This window comes from Antechinus flavipes, chromosome 4 (assembly GCF_016432865.1).
Source record: "Antechinus flavipes isolate AdamAnt ecotype Samford, QLD, Australia chromosome 4, AdamAnt_v2, whole genome shotgun sequence".
NCBI lineage: Eukaryota > Metazoa > Chordata > Mammalia > Dasyuromorphia > Dasyuridae > Antechinus > Antechinus flavipes.
This window is the reverse complement of record NC_067401.1, coordinates 476,848,708-476,865,793: the sequence shown is the minus strand read 5'-3', so window position 1 is coordinate 476,865,793 and position 17,086 is coordinate 476,848,708. Positions and strand designations below refer to the sequence as shown.

The window sequence follows — 17,086 nt, the reverse complement described above, 5'->3', positions numbered from 1 at the left end:
GGAAGGATAAAAAAAGGGAGGAAGGGATGGAGGGAGGAAGAGAATGAGGGAGGGAGGGAGGAAGGAAGGAAAGAAGGGAAGGAGGAAGGAAGGAAAGAAGAAAGAAAGGAAGGAGGGTAAAAGGGGAGGAGGGGAGGAGGGAAGCAAGGAAGGAAGGAAGGAAGCAAGGAAGGAAGGAAGGAGAGAGAGAGCGAGAGAGGGAGGGAGAGGTGCTGGAGGGCTGGCCATTTCCTCCTCCAGCCCATTTTATGGATGGGACCACTGAGGCACACAGGGTAAAGTGACCTGTCTGGGTTCACACAGAATAAGTGTCCGGGGCCAGCTTCGAATTCATGAAGAGTCCGGCACTCTGGGTCACCTCACAGCCCCTTTCATCTAAATGGAAGCTATCTGATCTGAAAATCTTCAGGCCCTTAAAAAAATGAATTATTGATGACGACAACGTGTCCTCCTGCCAGCAGCCTTGGCAGGCAGTCGGCCTAAATATTTCCTCCCCACCTTAGGGTGAGAGAAAACGCAGGTCCCGGCGGGCTCAGGGCTGGGGGCTGCCCGCCAGCATGGGCAAACTCTGGCCTTGTGGCTCCCGCTGTCTCCTCCATCAGAGGGGACATTCCCCCCAAACAGGACTGACATTGCCGCGTGGGGGGCAGTGCCTCGGGGACCTCAGGATCCAGGATCGGAGGTAAGCTTGCCAGGTCCAAGCCCTCGTGGCCGGAACCTGACCCAGAACACTCAGCAGCCCCACCTCCGTCATCTGTGCCTTGGAGGGCTCTGCCACCTTGGAGACTCAAGCGATGGATGAGAAGCTGCGGCAGGGGATGAGACCGCTGTCTCTAAGCAGCAGGAGGGCGGGCCGTGGGGCGAAGGGACAACGTCGCCCCGGGTTTCAGAGCCAGAGGGGCCTTCTGTAGCCGTGATTCTTCCTACCGAATTTCACCCCACTGGGTCCCACTCTGCTGCAGACCTCCACGGGGAGGTGGGACGGCCCTCGTCGTTCTATCCAGAACGTGGCGCAGACTCCTGTGGGCCCAGCTGGTCACAGGCTCTGGCTTCCCCCAGAACGGGGGCTCCCCGAGGGCAGGGGCCAGGGTGTCTTTGTTTTGGTGACTCCATCACTTAGCGCCACGTCTGACCGTAGTGTGTCCTAACAGAGGCTTGTAGACTGACTCTAACCGGTTCCCACCAACTGCCTTCTGGGACCGAGGAGAACAAGCCATGGCCACCCAAGCCTTCTCTGAGAGCCCCACCTCCCCCGCCGGCCCCCAACGGCGCGATCCCTGAGCCCTTCACCATCCCAGCGGCTTCCATCTGGCTCCCCGCCGTCCCTTCCACAACCCAGAGTCCAGAACCGAGCTCCATGCTCTACACGGGCCCGAGTAACCCAAGGATACTGGGACCGGCACCTCCCGGAACCTGCGCTTCGGAGTTTTTCCGCTCAAGTGAGCGCTGTACTGTGTCTGAGGCTTTTCTTCATCTCTCGGGCTCCTGGGTTGTGAAATCCTGGCACTAACATGTGCTGCGATCGGAAACTCCGAAATCGCCCGATAAATGCCAATGATTATTTTCATAATGTCGAGCCACTCTTACATCTTTTATGTAAACGTAACTTGGCCATAAGGAGTGACTTCTTCAATGAATCGCCGTCACCTGACATTTTTTATTTAAATTTTAAAGTAATATTTATTGATGAAATTGACTTATATTTTCCTGCACTTTATTCTTCCCTAGTTCAGAGATTGGGATTATACTTATCTCATTAAGATTCAACTGAGAGTGGTGATTTCTCAATGTTTGAGAAGAATTTGTATAATATCAGGACTGATTGTTCTTCAAAAGCTTGATAGAAGGTGGTATGGTGGACAGAGCATGGGCCTGGAGTCTCAAGAGGATCTGAGTTCAAATCGAGTCTCAGACACTTGAGATTTACTAAGCTGTGTGACCCTGGGCAAGTCACTTAACCCCATTTGCTTCACCCCCCACCCCCACCAAAAAAAATATTGTAAAAAAGTTGATAGAATTCTCTCCTGCATGCGTCAGAGTCAGGAGTCACTCCCCCTCTCTCCCCTGCTTTGGTAGTTCCCTTAAAGCTAGATCCATTCCCTTTTCTGAGAGGGGAGAAGATTGTTATCTGGTTTTCTGCCAGTTTGAGTACTTTAAATTTTTGAAGGTGTTTTGTTTTGTTAGCACATATCCGTGCTTGGTTGGACTTAAAATTTTAATTTTTTTTCTTCTGGTTTGGAGTTCATCTTTTTGGCTTATCATTTTGTTGATTTGATCCCCCCCCCCCCGAGGCAATTGGGGTTAAGTGACTTGCCCAGGGTCACACAGCCAGGAAGTGCTAAGTGTCTGAGGCCAAATTTGAACTCAGATCCTCCTGACTTCAGGGCCAGTGCTCTATCCACTTGCCCCTTGATTTGATTTTCTGCCCTCTGTTTAATCAGGTTGGCTAAAGATTTATCAATTGTATTACTCTTATCAAAACATCTACCCTCTATGTAGTCTTTGGATTTGTCTATTTCTTCTCTACTTTTTAAAGTCTCTTATTTTATATTTATTTTAGATTTGTTTCTTTTTTAGCTTTATAACTTTTTAAAATGCATATTCAGCTCATTAATTCTCTCCTTTCTTAATTTGTTAATGCATGTTTTTAGAAAATAATCTTCCTCCCCGAGGACTGCTTTAGCTGCATCCCAGAAATTTTGTGATTTAGTATTTTAGTAGAATGGTTTCATCATTATCATTTTATGTCACATAATTACTAATTGTTTCTGGGATTTTTTTCTTTGACATTACTCATTATATAGGATTTTGCTACTGAATCTCCATTTAAATTGATATCTTTTGTTTGTGTTACCTGGACAAATACCTCTCTTCTATTTTGATTTGTAAAGAATAAGTTTGCAATTTCTTTTTACATTTATTCCCATTATTTCTGTATCTTAACACATAGCCAATTTTTTAAAAGTTCCTTACGATTTGAGAAATATATCTATTCTTTAACAATCTTATTTAGAAGATGCCCCAAGATTTTTAGCTCTGGTTTCTACAGCAATTCACTAAATTCTAAAGTTCCCTTCTGTTTATTTTAGTTAAATTTGTCTAAAACTGATGGAGGACACCATGAATGTCTTGCTATTATTGTTAATATTTACATCTTAATGTATTTTAGTTAACTTTTCCTTTATGAATTTAGATGATAAAACTTTTGAAGCACATAAGCTTATAAATTTAGTTTGTTTTCCATGGCTTCTTTCAGCAAAAGATAGTTTCTTTGTTTAACTATGTTGTGAATTTTTGATTTTGTTTTATCTGACAGCATTATTGTAATTCTGACTTTTTTTATCCACCTGATATCTAGCAAATTTTGTTCTCTTCTTTCCCATTTAATTTTATTCTATATATAACTATATATAACTTCACTTTTTATGTTTCTTGTAAGGAAAAGATGATAGACTTTTGTTTTCTTATTCAATAGGATACTCCCTTTCATTTTATTGGAGTGTTTAATCCATTAACATTTAAAGTCATATATATTGGATTACTTGCTGTCAAGGAGAGTGGGTGTGGGGAAGGGAGGGAAACTATTTAGAATATAAGATTTTGTAAAGGTGAAGGTTGAAAATTATCCATGTATATATTTTAAACATAAAAGGCTTTAATTAAAAAAAAATTTAAAGTTATGAGACTTGGGTTTATTTTTCCTTTATTTGTCTCTAATACGACTTTTTATAAATTAGAACTTTTTATTGTTTTTATTCCTTTGTAAAGATAGTGCTTTGTCTATTCAGTTATATTTGCTTTATTTTAAGGCACTCTTCTCACTGTCAGGTATCTCTTTTTACCTCCCTCCCTCCCTCCCTCTCTCTCTCTCTCTCTGGATTCTGTGTCAGTCTCAGGGCTGATGGAGCTGGGGAGACCCCGTCCCCCTCAGGGTCCCAGGCCCTCTGCCTCTCACTGAGGCTGCCCCCTGCTGGCCTTGCCCAGGCCCCCATCCTGAGGCTGAGGGAAGGTGGCTCTGGCCATTATCACTCACCGGGTCGTTGTGCATCTGGATAATGAGCTGTTTCACCCCGTACAGAGTCGGGTGGGCCCATGGGGAAGGGTCCAGCCAGTGGCGGTTCAAGTCAAAGCCCATCAGGGAGCACCTGGGAAAGAGCCAAGGGACACAGTCAGGCAAGGCCTGGGAGGAGGTCAGCAGGCACCAAGCAGGCACAGAGCGGGCACGTAGAGGGCACAGAGTGGGCACAGAGCGGACATGGAGAAGGCAAGGCTTCACCCTGAAGAAAGACAAGGGGAGACTGAGGCACAGAGGCAGGGTAGGAGGTGGAAGCAGGGCCAGGTCCCCCCATGCCCAGGCCTGGGCTCCCCGTGCTGTCGCGCTTCCTTTCTGACCAAAAATAATCCCAGACCAAGGTCAGGAAGCCGAGATGGTCAATTCAGCCCAGCCCAGCCCCACCCTCAAGGAGGAGATGCTCTCCCAGGTCCCGGAGGAGGCTTAGAACAGGGGATGTCGGGGCTGGGAGGGGGCTTAGAACAGGGGATGTCGGGGCTGGGAGGGGGCTTAGAACAGGGGATGTCGGGGCTGGGAGGGGGCTATTGCTAAACTAATCCAAGGGAATTATTTCACAAACAAGGGCAGGGAGGCACAAAGAGAGGAAGTCCCTACTGAGCCGGGGTTCAGAGGCCGGCACTAGGAGCCAGCCCTCTTGTCTACGGGTCTGTAGCCCAGCTTGCCGTGCGTCCATGAGCACTTGCCTCTTTTTCTTCACTCCCCACAGAGGGATAATTAGTTGAGATGCCTGAACCTGGACAAAGCCTAGAACCGACCACGGGGAGGGGCTTCGAAGTCCTGGCTAACCTCCTGCTTGCCCCAGGCCTCGGCTCAGGGCGGCCCAGCCTTTCCCTCCCCACTGTCTCCTGGAAGGAAGGGTCACATGGTCCCAGGGAACGGAGGGGGGGGTCCAGGAGGGCTCCGACAGAGCCGGGCTCTGAGGAAACGGGAAAGCGGAGGGAGAGATGGGGAGGGCTGCGGGCATGGGCAGGGTTTGGGGCAGAGGCGCGGGTGCGAGGGTCCCGTCCGAGCCCTCGGGGGGCGGCCAGGTTGGAGCCCCTGCCCACATCCAGCTCTCTGCGACCCCTCGGGGGTTTCTTTGGACGTTGGGGCCATTTCCTTCTCCTCCTCGGGGGGACTGAGCTGCCCACGTCACCCGCTCACCCAGCTACTGAACAAGGGGCGGGCTCTGAACTCGTCCCAGGCCCATGATTCTGAGAGCCCAGACCGGAACCGGAGGGAGCCTGCAGGAACTCGCCGGGTCTGAGGGCGCCCGGGGGGAGGGGACGGGTCCAAGACCAGGCGGCCGCCCCGGGAGCCGCCCTCGGGCCCAGATTTCATTCCGAGCACGTAGCCCTGACACGGGCCCCTCCCTGTACAAACGGGGCCGCTCGGAGACGACAAGATAAACGACTTTGCGGCTCCCTCTTCTTAATTAGGTGTTTGTCGCGTCCTCCTCGGAGCCGGGATAAGCAAACAGCCCCGGCCTCGGAATCCATTTATTGGTCTTATTTATGTTTCTGGGCATAACAAATCGATAATTGCCAGGTAGGGCCCCCGCCGCCGCCGCCGAACTGGGGCTTAACGACAATTACCTTTTGTTACCATAGAAATGGGCCGGGGTCCTTCCCGCCACAGCTCTTCTCCCCGTCCCCGTGGCCCCACCAGCGGCCTGGCTCGGGGAGGGGAGGCTGCAGTGAAGCATTTCCATAGTAATTGCCTCCCTGTCATCGTAGAAGGAGCCGGGCCCCCAAAGAGAGCTCGAGACTGCAGAATTTCTCATCTGGCAGAAAACGGGCGGGGGCAGAAAGGGGAGAAAGGGGTCCCGGCTCCGGAGGCCCCGCGGCTGCTCCCAGGCAGACCAGGGGGAGGGGTGACCCCCGCTCGAGGCAGCCTTTCCCTGGCGGCGGTCACAGGTCTGAGCCTTAAGCCCTGGGGGAGGACGGGCTCAGGGCCAACCTCTTCCCCTTGGCCGGTCTCAGGCCGTACTTGAGTGGCTACGGGGCCCCACGACATCCTCGCGTTGCCAGAAGACCCCAAACGGGAAGGCGGATGTGGCCGCCCCCTCCCTCCGTCCCCCTCCCCCCCATGGCAAACTCAGGAGGAGGGATGGCAGGAAGGGAGGGGCTTCAGTCAGCGTTGCTGGGGACCCTCCTGAGCCAGGGAGGTCCCAGGGCATTCCGGTATTTGGGGAGTTACTGTCATCTGGGGGCACAACTCCCCCTCGAGCCCCCCCCCATGTGGGGCTCCAGGTCACGGGCGCAGCTGGAGATGTTCCGTGGCCCTGGGAGGAGCCTCTCAGACAAGTGTGTGAGTGTCTGTGTGGTCCCTGTTGCCCTTGGGCCACAAGCTGCTCGGGGACCCGGCCAGGAAGGACATTTGCCGGAGCCTCAGTTTCCTCATCCGGCATTTGGGGGAGGAGCACTTGGCGGTGGCCCCGGAGCTACTTCCCCCGAGTCTGGCACTTCCCACCCCGGGGTCAGGGGCACCTGAAGCCTGGGCTGAAGGACGCTGGGAGCCCCTTCCTGCCCCCTCAGAGCCCCCATCCGCGGCCCGCCCGGGACGTCCCTCACCTGTAATTTCCCAAGTAGACGCCGTCCGGGTTCAGCATCGGCGCGATCTTGAAGACCAGGTGGTCCCGCAGGACTCGGGCGATCGGGTGATGGCTCACAAGGAAGTCAATGATCCCTGGGGGGGGAGGAAGAGACAAGAGTCAAAGGTGCCCCCGGCCACGCCCGAGGCCTCACACGGGTCCCTGGCTCCGCCGTTCCGGGGTGGGGGGTGTCGGTGCTGGGAGAGGAGGGTCTGCTCTCATGCGGCACAAGAAGCTTGGGAGGGGGTGCCCCTCTTGCAGCAAGGAAGGGAGGCAGGAGTGACTCGCTCAGGGTCCCACCCCCAGGAAGGCCCAGAAGGCGCCAGCCTGCAGGCGGGAGGGATCTGGCAGGTGGTGGGCGCTGGGACCTTCTGGTGCCCCTGGAACGCATGGCAGCCCCCTACTCTTATTCCAGATGCTGTCCCTGAGGGCCCCCCGCAATGGGGCTGATTCCCTCATTTTATCAGGCCGGGCCAGGAGCCCTGGGTTCCAGTTTGGGTCTGTCGCTTCCTGGGCATGAGCAGCCCCTTCCCCACCTGGGTCTGTTTCTCTGTGATGCAAAGTGGGCTCTAGAGGCCGGCTTCTTAAACTGCGGGTTGTGACCCTTCATGGGTCACACACAACTGAGTGTAGGGGCTGTGAAATTGTGATCCAGTATCGGTAAAAATCTGATTTGTGCGCCCGGGGTCACGTGCACATGGCCTGGGGGAAGGGCCACAAGTAGAAAAAGCTAAGAAGCCCTTCCTGAGGCCCTGGGGCCCTTCCCCGCGGGTCCGAGCTGGGGCAGAGGTGCGAAAGCCCCTGAAAAGCCAGAGCCACATGGGACTGCAGGAGCCTTATCGGCCAGTCCCGCTGTCCTTGGTCCTGATGGGCCCGTCTGGGGCCCTGAGCTCCCGAGCATCCCCCTTACAGCGCTGGCAGGGTCCGGAGCCGGGCAGCCAGGGTGGGAGGCCCCGTCCCACGGGGCCCGGAGAAGCCCCTGGGCAAGGCTGAGTGGGGCCGGGAGAAGCAGCCTGAGGGCCGACTCCCAAGGCTGTCCCGGGGAGGAAGAAGAAGGGGCTTCAGGGATCCCTGCGATCCCCCCGGGCCCTTCTCCTCTGCACCTCCCGGGGGTTTGGGCTGAGGTCAGTCCTCTCTCCGGCCGGCCGCGGGGGGGATCCAGGCCCTCTCCCCGGCCGCTGGGCAGCTGCCTTCCTGCTTCCATCTTCTCTGCCTTTAACAGCCGCCTAATTGGCAGGCCAATTAACCCGCTCATCTGTGAAGAGGAAATTTCGGGCACGGAGGAGCTCGGCTCCCAGAAGCCCTCTCGAAGGTAACATCAGCGGGACCTGGCTTGCTGAGCACCCGCAACACGGTGTCGGGCCGCTCCGGGAGCCGGGTCAATCACTGGACAAATTAAGCAATTATTAGCCACTAACGAGGGCGGCTGGCGTCATTGCCCTTCCTGTTTACCAGCAAACTGCGCTGCTCGGATGAAGCCCCACAAATAAATGAGGGAGCCTGCTTTGCCGTGGGCTCGGCGGGCAAAGGGGCGTCCCGTGGGCGCTCGTCCCCTCGCGGGGCTTCACCTCCGGCCGGCGTCCCGGGCCACACCAGACCCGGAGGGGGGCGGAGCTCTCCCAAAGCCGGCGGCCGCCCTCCAGGACCGGGCCCCTCCCCCCCTCCCGGGCCCCCCTGGGGTGGAAAACAGCCCGGTCGCTCCCGGCTCTGGCTGCTCCGCCCAGGATTCCGTTTCCCATTGTGTGACATGTTCTGCCGGGCACCGAAGTCTCTGCGCCTGACTCTGGTGAGGTCGTGGTCCCTCAACGGTCACCCCCCCCCCCAACTTTTATTCAGTAAGAAACAGGTCTCTGCAGTTGTTACTGAGGAGGCGGGCCACGCCCACAAACCAGCCACGCCCACAAACCAGCCACGCCCACAAACCAAGTCCGCCTCTAAGTAATTCTGCGCCTGACCCAGCCCCAGCCCCAGCCTTCCTGCCAGCACCGGGGGAGAAGGAGATAGAGACAGAGACAGAGAGATAGAGACAGAGACGGAGAGAGACAGAGACAGAGACAGAGAGATAGAGACAGAGAGAGACAGAGACAGAGACAGAGACAGAGACGGAGAGAGATAGAGACAGAGAGAGACAGAGAGACAGAGAGAGATAGAGACAGAGACAGAGAGAGATAGAGACAGAGACAGAGAGAGATAGAGACAGAGACAGAGAGATAGAGACAGAGAGAGACAGAGACAGAGACAGAGACGGAGAGAGACAGAGACAGAGAGAGACAGAGAGACAGAGACTCAGATGTAGAGAGACAGGGAAACAGAGACAGGGAGACACAGAGAGACAGAAACACAGAGAGACAGAGACAGAGACAGAGACAGAGACGGAGAGAGATAGCGACAGAGACAGAGAGAGACAGAGACAGAGAGAGACAGAGACAGAGACAGAGACAGAGAGAGATAGAGACAGAGAGAGAGACGGAGAGAGATAGAGACAGAGACTCAGATGTAGAGAGACAGAGACAGAGACAGAGACAGAGACGGAGAGAGACAGAGACAGAGAGAGACAGAGACAGAGAGAGACAGAGACAGAGACGGAGAGAGATAGAGACAGAGACAGAGAGAGACAGAGACAGAGACAGAGAGAGATAGAGACAGAGAGAGAGACGGAGAGAGATAGAGACAGAGACTCAGATGTAGAGACAGAGACAGAGACAGAGACAGAGACGGAGAGAGACAGAGACAGAGAGAGACAGAGACAGAGAGAGACAGAGACAGAGACAGAGAGAGATAGAGACAGAGAGAGAGACGGAGAGAGATAGAGACAGAGACTCAGATGTAGAGAGACAGAGACAGAGACAGAGACGGAGAGAGACAGAGACAGAGAGAGACAGAGACAGAGAGAGACAGAGACAGAGACGGAGAGAGATAGAGACAGAGACAGAGAGAGACAGAGACAGAGAGAGACAGAGACAGAGAGAGACAGAGACAGAGACAGAGAGAGATAGAGACAGAGAGAGACGAGAGAGATAGAGACAGAGACTCAGATGTAGAGAGACAGAGACAGAGACAGAGACAGAGACGGAGAGAGATAGCGACAGAGACAGAGAGAGACAGAGACAGAGACAGAGACAGAGACAGAGAGAGATAGAGACAGAGAGAGAGACGGAGAGAGATAGAGACAGAGACTCAGATGTAGAGAGACAGGGAGACAGAGACAGGGAGACACAGAGAGACAGAAACACAGAGAGACACAGACACAGAGAGGAAGTAACGTGTCCAAGTTCGGTCCTCGGTGGCAGGTGGAGGATTCACACCCAGATCCTGCCTCCAGGTTTGCGGACTCCTAGCAGTCAGGGCAGAGGGCAGAGCTTGAAGCAACGCAGGGGGAGGGGGCGCATAGAAGGCCTGACCCAAGCTTGAGTTCACAAGCCCTTGGGCGTGTGAGGTAGTGAGCTCCCTGTCTCTGCTCTCTGAGCCGGGAGCCCTCCCCGAGCCGGAGGCCGCACTGGAGCAGGGGCTGGCTCCGGGCTCTCCGAGTCCCTTCCCTGTCTGTCTCAGCTGCAGCTTCTCTTGGTCTCAGTCCGGAGGATCACGGGCTTCGGGGGCAGCTGGCCGTTTCTCGGGGGAGGGGGCCGGCCCTCGGAGGGTGGGCGCTGCCCAGGGTCACAGGGAGAAGGGGCAGAGCGGGGCTTCGAGGCCCAGTCTAGACCAGGGGTCCTCGGGGCTCCCCCCAGCTCTGCCGGTCCAGGGCTGCGTGTGACCTTGGCCGGTCCTGCCGGTGCTGAGATCCAGGTGGGCCCAGCACGTGACGGGCGGTGGGGGCAGGGCAGGAGGAAGGGCGCCATGGAGAGCCCCCCCCCCCCCCCGCAGCCCGGAGCCAGCTGCTCTCCTCTGGCCCCCTCAGACTCGCTCCTTCTCACAACAGCCGGCCAGGCAGTGGGGGGTGGGAATTGGGCTCCCCGACAGATGGAGGCGGCAGCCAGGACACGGCGCTGCTGGCTGCCCAAGGTCACGGACTGACTTATCGGGAGGGAGGGACGCCCTCGGTGTCTGACCGTCCAGCTCCCGCTCCCAAAGGGATGGAACAGGAGGCAGAGCAGCCGTGGCCAGGACCCTGCACTTGGAGCCGGAGGCCATGCTGGGACCCGGCTCGTGCATCTCTGGGCCAGGCCTTCCTCCTCCTCCTCCTCTTCCTCCTCCTCCTCCTCCTCCTCTTCCTCCTCCTCCTCCTTCTCCTCCTCCTCCTCCTCCTCCCCTTCCATGAAAGCAAAGAGCTTCCACTAAGGGGTCTCAGCCATCTCTGGGGGGGGCCAGGGGCGGTTTTCCTTGGCCTTTGTCCCCATTTTACAGAGGAAGCCGGGGTCCGGAGAAGGCGAATTCACTGACAAAGCACAGTCACAAGCCCTGCGGTAACGAGGGCATTTACCGGGTACAGGGGACGCAGAGCCAGGTGCTCCCCAGAGCTGCACCTTCTGCATGCTGGGGGTGGGGGGGAGACAGGAACCGCAGAGGAAGGCGTCCCTGTGAGAAACAGCCCCGAGAACTTCCCCGCCAGGCGCGAGGGGCGGCCCTCCCCCCAGCCCTGAGGTGCAGCCTGAGCAGGAAGCGGCCTTGTCAGCTTGCCCTGCAGTGAGGGGCTGGGCACGGTGGGGGAGGGGTTCTATCTCTTCCCCCCACCCCCCATCGCGCCATCGCAGAGCTGCTCAAACTCTGGCAGACAAGGGGGGGGGGAGACAGAGACACCGAGAGACAGAGACAGAGAGACAGAGAGAGACAGAGACTGAGAGACAGAGACAGAGACACAGAGAGACAGAGACTGAGAGACAGAGACACAGAGAGACAGAGACTGAGAGACAGAGACTGAGAGACAGAAAGAGAGACAGAGACTGAGAGACAGAGACAGAGAGACAAAGAGACAGAGAGACAGAAAGAGAGAGACAGAGGCAGAGACAAAGAGACAGATAGAGAAACAGAGAGAGATAGAGAGACAGAGACTGAGAGACAGAGACAGAGAGAGACAGAGAGAGATAGAGAGACAGAGACTGAGAGACAGAAAGAGAGAGACAGAGACTGAGAGACAGACAGAGACATTGGGGGCCACTGCCAGGAGCAGGACAGACAGTTATGGATTGGGGGGGCAGGCTCAGGGGCTTAGCCAGGAAGTGTTAAGTGTCTGAGGCTGGATTTGAACCCAGGTCCTCCTGACTTCAGGGCCGGTGCCCACCCTCTGCCCCCCAGCTGCCCCTGCAGCTGTTACATGGGCCTTGCAGAAGCAGGAGCCGCACTTCCAGAAGCCTTCACTTCGCATCTGAGAGAAATGAGCATCAGAAAGGCCACAGGTGGGAGACGAGGCCCCTGGCCAACTGGGTTCGGCCCCGGCCGTCACTGAAATAGAGCCGACTGGGGGAGTGAAGGGCGGGGGGTGACCAGGGAGAGCCTGAAGACCCCCGCCCCTCCTGAGGCAGCCCACTCCCCTTTCAGACAGCTCTCGTGAGCCACAACGTCTCTGTGATGAAACTGAAGGGGGACGCCTTGCAATTTGGGGACGCCTTGCAATTTAGGAACTCCCCGGATCCTGACTTCACCTTTGCCCTCCCCCTCGCCGTTCCCCCCTCTGTCCCCGGGGTCGGGCAGTCCGAGGCTACTCCCTGCGCCTCCTTCTGGAATTCAGCTCTCTCCTCCCTACAAGGAGGGGACGGGCTTCGAGGATCCTCTAGATCCTGCGGTTCCAGCTCTGAGTCTGGAAGTGAAAGGAGGGCGGCCCCGATCCCCCGAAGGGAGATCCCAGTCCCCCTCCCCCGTCCCGAGTCCTCTCCCGCCCCGCCCTCAGCTCCGGCTGCCTCTGCCAGACCAAATGCAGCCGAGCCCGGCTTGGGGCCTGGAGGAGCGGCCCGGATTCCCAAGGAGCGGGTTTGGGTCATGGTCACCCCCCTGGGAAGCCCCGCCCTCGTGGCCAGTCCCAGCGAGCAGGAAGGGCCCCTTCCTCCCTGGTCCCCACAGCAGAGCTGCCCTTGCCGGGGCCTCCGGGCTTTCCGAGGGCTCCCTCTGGGGGCGGGGCAGTCCCAGGCGGGGTCTGAGTTCTGAAGGGATTTCACAGCCGGGGCTTCTCTGCAGGAGCCCCGCCTCCCCCAGGTCTGACCTCAAGCCCTGCCCCAAAGAGCCCGCGGGGAGGGGGACCCCCTGCCCCGCTCCTGCTCTGGGCCCAGGCTGCAAACCCAGGATCCCTGGTGGGGGCAGGGGAGGAAGGCGTTCCCAAGCCCCGGTGGATGCTGGGAGGTCTCCCTAAAAATGGGGGCTGCGCCCGGGGCCGTGGGGAGGAGGGAGAGCCCTGCGAGGGACGTCTCCGAGCCGGCTTTTGGGGACTCTGGACCTACTACAGAGGGGGGTGGGGGTCCAGTGTGGGGGTCTGAGACTCGGAGGGTCAAAAGTGATCAGGGCAGGGGCGGAAACAAATCTCCTAGTGGAACAGGGGGAAAAGCAGCTTTTCCTCATCCGGCTGGTGGCAGGGGCTGAGCCCGTAGTGTCCCCGAGCATGAGTCTGGGGGACGTGAAACACGGAGCAGAGAATGCCAGAGCCAGAGGGGCTTAGAACAGGGGATGTCAGAGCTGGGAGGGAGCTTAGAACAGGGGGGGTCAGAGCTGGGAGGGAGCTTAGAACAGGGGGGGTCAGAGCTGGGAGGGAGCTTAGAACAGGGGATGTCAGAGCTGGGAGGGAGCTTAGAACAGGGGATGTCAGAGCTGGGAGGGAGCTTAGAACAGGGGATGTCAGAGCTGGGAGGGAGCTTAGAACAGGGGATGTCAGGGCTGGGAGGAGCTTAAAATATAGGAGAACTTAGAATGTATAACAGAATGTCAGAGGGGAGGTACCATGGTTATGGTTTCAGGTGCTCCAGGAAGGAGTGGAACCTGAAGAGATGCCTAGAACTGGTCCCAGAGCTGGCCCAGCCTCCCTCAGTCTCTGGCCCCCTCCCCTGAACCTGTCCCCAGTTCCAGCTTCCCACCACGGCCCTCCTCTCCTTCCCCAGCCAGGGACTCATTAGCCCTTCCGTAACTCCTGCCAAAGGGGAGCACTCCCTTCCTTTGCTGCTCTCCGTGCTCCCCGCATCCACCCACGGAGCACACGGTCACAGCCTCCCTGAGCCCCAGGGCTGCAGCAAAGGCCGAGGCCGTCACATGGGAGCCCCCTGTAAACGCCCGAGGAGGGGCTCCGTCTGCTCGGAGACCCCAGGGCCGGGGCGCTCACTCTCCGCTTTGGGGCAGCTCTCACGGTTGGAAGCACGTGCTCGCGCCTTCTCCCCAAAGGCCGCTGCGGCTTGAGGGGGTCTCGGCCCGGCCTGGTGGGAAGCCCCCAAGTGCCCCTCGGGGGTGCGGGCCGATCCCCGGAGGGGGGCTCCCGTGTGCTCCGGAGCCCCGAGGTTTCTGCCTCTCGGCCGCCCGCTGAAGCTCTGGCCCGACCCCCACTGGCTCCTTCTGCTTCTCCTCTCCCGGCTGGTCGCGTGGGAGGGAGCCGACGCAGGGCTTTTAATCCCGGTTTTACAGACGAAGGGCCTGATGCTCAGAGACGTTAAGTGTCTTGCCAGAGGTCACACAGCCAATGAGCTGTGAAATTGGAGCCGCAGCGTGGCCGCGGCTCCGGGAGACTGTTTCCAGCGCCGTGATTCCGGCTGGGGATGCTCTCATGACCCGATTCACAGAATGTTTTAAAAGCAGAATCGGAGTCGGAAGGGACCCGAAGGGAAGGGAGGCCGGAATCCCCGCCCTGAGTAACCGGCTCTGTTTACGATCTCGGAAAGCGGCCATCCCTGCCCCCAGCCGCGCCCAGCCGCCGCCTCAGGGGCTGCCCTGCCCTCCTGGAGCCTCGGGGCTTCCGGCTCCTCCGGGGATGGAAGCTCGGGCCGCCATCATCCCCGCCCCTCGCCGGGAGCACAGGCGGGAGCACTGGCGGGAGCACTTAGCTTCCAGAAGAGAAGCGCGGGGGCGGGGCAGATGCCCGAGACCCTCCCTCGGGGATCCGAAGGGCTGGCATCTCGGGCAGGCCCCAGAGACGCGGGAAAAGACTGCCGGGGAGAGCTCACGGGGAGAGAGGTTGGTTCGGTGCACGGAGTTTCTAGCCCTCGGAACGTGCAACAATGGAACGGACGGATTGGCTCGGCAGGGAGTGAGCTCCCATCGTGGGCCCTGAAGGCTCGTTTATTCCCAGCGTGACCCCCCCCCACCGGGCTGTTCCCCCCTGAGCGGCTCCCGGGCCCTCGGCTACTCACCCTGGCACACAAAGGAGGAGGGGGTCTCCCCGGGGTGGATTCGGCCCGTAATGAAAACCACCTTCTGCTCCGCTCCGTCGTGGAGGTTCGCTGCAAGAGGAAGAAGGGCAAGGCGTCAGTGGGGCAAGGGCAGGGGGTTCCCCGAAGGGCGGCGCACATGGGTGGGGACGCAGGACCTCCCTGGACCCCAACGGGTGCGGTGGAGAGAGCCTGGAGTCAGGAAGACCCGAGTTCACATTACGTAATGCCTGCCTGCCTCAGTTTCCTTATCTGCAAAATGGAGCTAATCATCCCAGAGTAGTTGTGAGAATCACATTCGATGTTTATGAAGCGCTTCGCACCTGGCACACAGTAGGCGCGCAGCTTGTTCCTTTCACTGGTTAAGCGCAGAGTCAGCAGTCTGCTATATGCCCTGGGGGCACCGAGTGCCCAGCTCTCGGGCCACAGACATAGAAGCGGCGCGTCCCGCCTTGGGGGCTCCCAGTCTGGGAGGGAGCCGAGACTCGGACGCAATCACTGCTTCAGAACTTAGGGAGCCCCAGGAAGAAGCTTTCGCTCTAAGGAGGAGGAGGTGACACTGACGCGGATCCACCCTAGGTGGGGGCACCCGGGTACGGGGAGACCAGAGAAGGGGGTGCCCGGCTGCGCCTGAGAGGAAGGGTCAGCAGGGAGGGTGCCCCGGGCGGGAGGGACAGCTGGGGCAAAGAGCTGGCGGTGGGCAGTGGGTGCTCATGTGGGGAGCAAAAAGTCCTCCCACCCACCTTTCCGACCTGCTTCCCTCCTCCCCGCTTCCCCCAGCACGGCTCCGGCCGAGAACACTCCCCACAGCCCACCCGGGGACCCGGCAACTCCCCCTCCCGGGTACAGGTGGGGCAAGAGGCGGGATTCCCGCGGCAGGAGCCCGGCTGGTCCTGGGGCCCTTTCCCCTGCAGCAGCCCCAGGCCCTCCCCATAAAGCGGCCCCGCCCGGGCGAGGTCACAGGGAGCCTGGGGCTGCCCCCAGACGGACCCTCCCCAGCGGCTGCCGCCGGGCAGATCCCCTCCCGCCCTCGGCCCGTCTCCTGATCGAGTTTCGGGGCGATAGAGAAGAACAAATGGAGTAACGTTTAAAATGCTCCGCAACACGTGCGCCGGCCCTTTCTGCGCGGCCAAGAGCTGGCACAGGAGCCGCCGTGGCCGGGGAAAGGCCGCGGAGGGTTACCGTCCCACAGAAACCAGGGGCAGGCGGACTGTAGAAAGGCCGGAAGGGATGCGAGGGAAACGGGCAGAACCAGGAGGGCGGCGCCCGCGGTCCCAGCAAGAACGGCCCGGGCGGCTGTGAAAGGCTCGGTTCTGCTCAGCGGCCGGGATCCGGCAGAACCAGCAGGCTTTGCACAGAAAGTGCATCCGCGGCCAGAGAAAGGCCTGAGCAGACGGACGTGAATCACGCTCCGTGCACTTTTCTCTCCCCGGTTTCTCCCTTTCGCTCTGATTTTTTCTCTCCCAGCATGATTCATAAAACAAAATGTGTTAAAAAGTCAAGAACAGAAAAGATAAAATGTTCTGTGAATCTCACATAAATATCAGCTATTATAACGCTCATTACTCTCTCTTGGAGTCCCCCCTACCCACTTCTCAGCAGAGTCCCCGCCCCTTCAGCAGCTTCCAGTCACAGGGAAGGGGAAAGGGGAGGGTTGGGCAGCAACGTCCCTCCCTCCTCGTGGGCACTCTCCAGCTGGAGGGGCTGCTGGGGGGGGCGGGAAGTGCACTTTGACCTTGGCTCCCATCTGCACCCTCCCCTTTGTACCTCAAGAAGAAGAACCCGGAGCCCCCCTCTCTGTCTCTGGGACAGCCACCTCAGGCGCCAAGGCCAGGCCGGGCTTGGGGGGACAGACCACAAAGAGCCCAGGAAAGAGACGCTCACCCCCCCAGGGGAACAGGGGCTGTGGGGGGCCCTTTGCCACCGGCTCTCCCGGCTTAAATCCACTCTTGGCTCTTGACTCCATTTCTTTATGGGAGACGGGGCCAGGGGCTTTTTGTAGCCACTGTCATCACTGACCCCCTTCTAAAAGCTGCTCAAATCTGGCCCCAAGGGACCTTCCCGGGTGGGAGGAGACACGGTGGGGGCTCCCGGGCTACCAGGGGAAGGCGACCACCGAACCTCAGCGCGGGCGGGACACTCACGCCTGCAAGTGAGGGCGGGAGGGCAGAG

The 17,086-nt window shown here is 58.2% G+C and overlaps 1 protein-coding gene across 1 annotated transcript in view; it reads right to left on the bottom strand.

The window, feature by feature from the left end:
• The window catches only part of AGBL4 (AGBL carboxypeptidase 4), a 713,485-nt gene that overhangs the window by 29,487 nt on the left and 666,912 nt on the right, over window positions 1-17,086 (bottom strand). Inside the window, 3 exon segments of the mRNA XM_051999731.1 lie at window positions 4,034-4,145; window positions 6,625-6,739; window positions 14,897-14,986. Coding sequence (XP_051855691.1) covers window positions 4,034-4,145; window positions 6,625-6,739; window positions 14,897-14,986 — 317 coding nt within the window.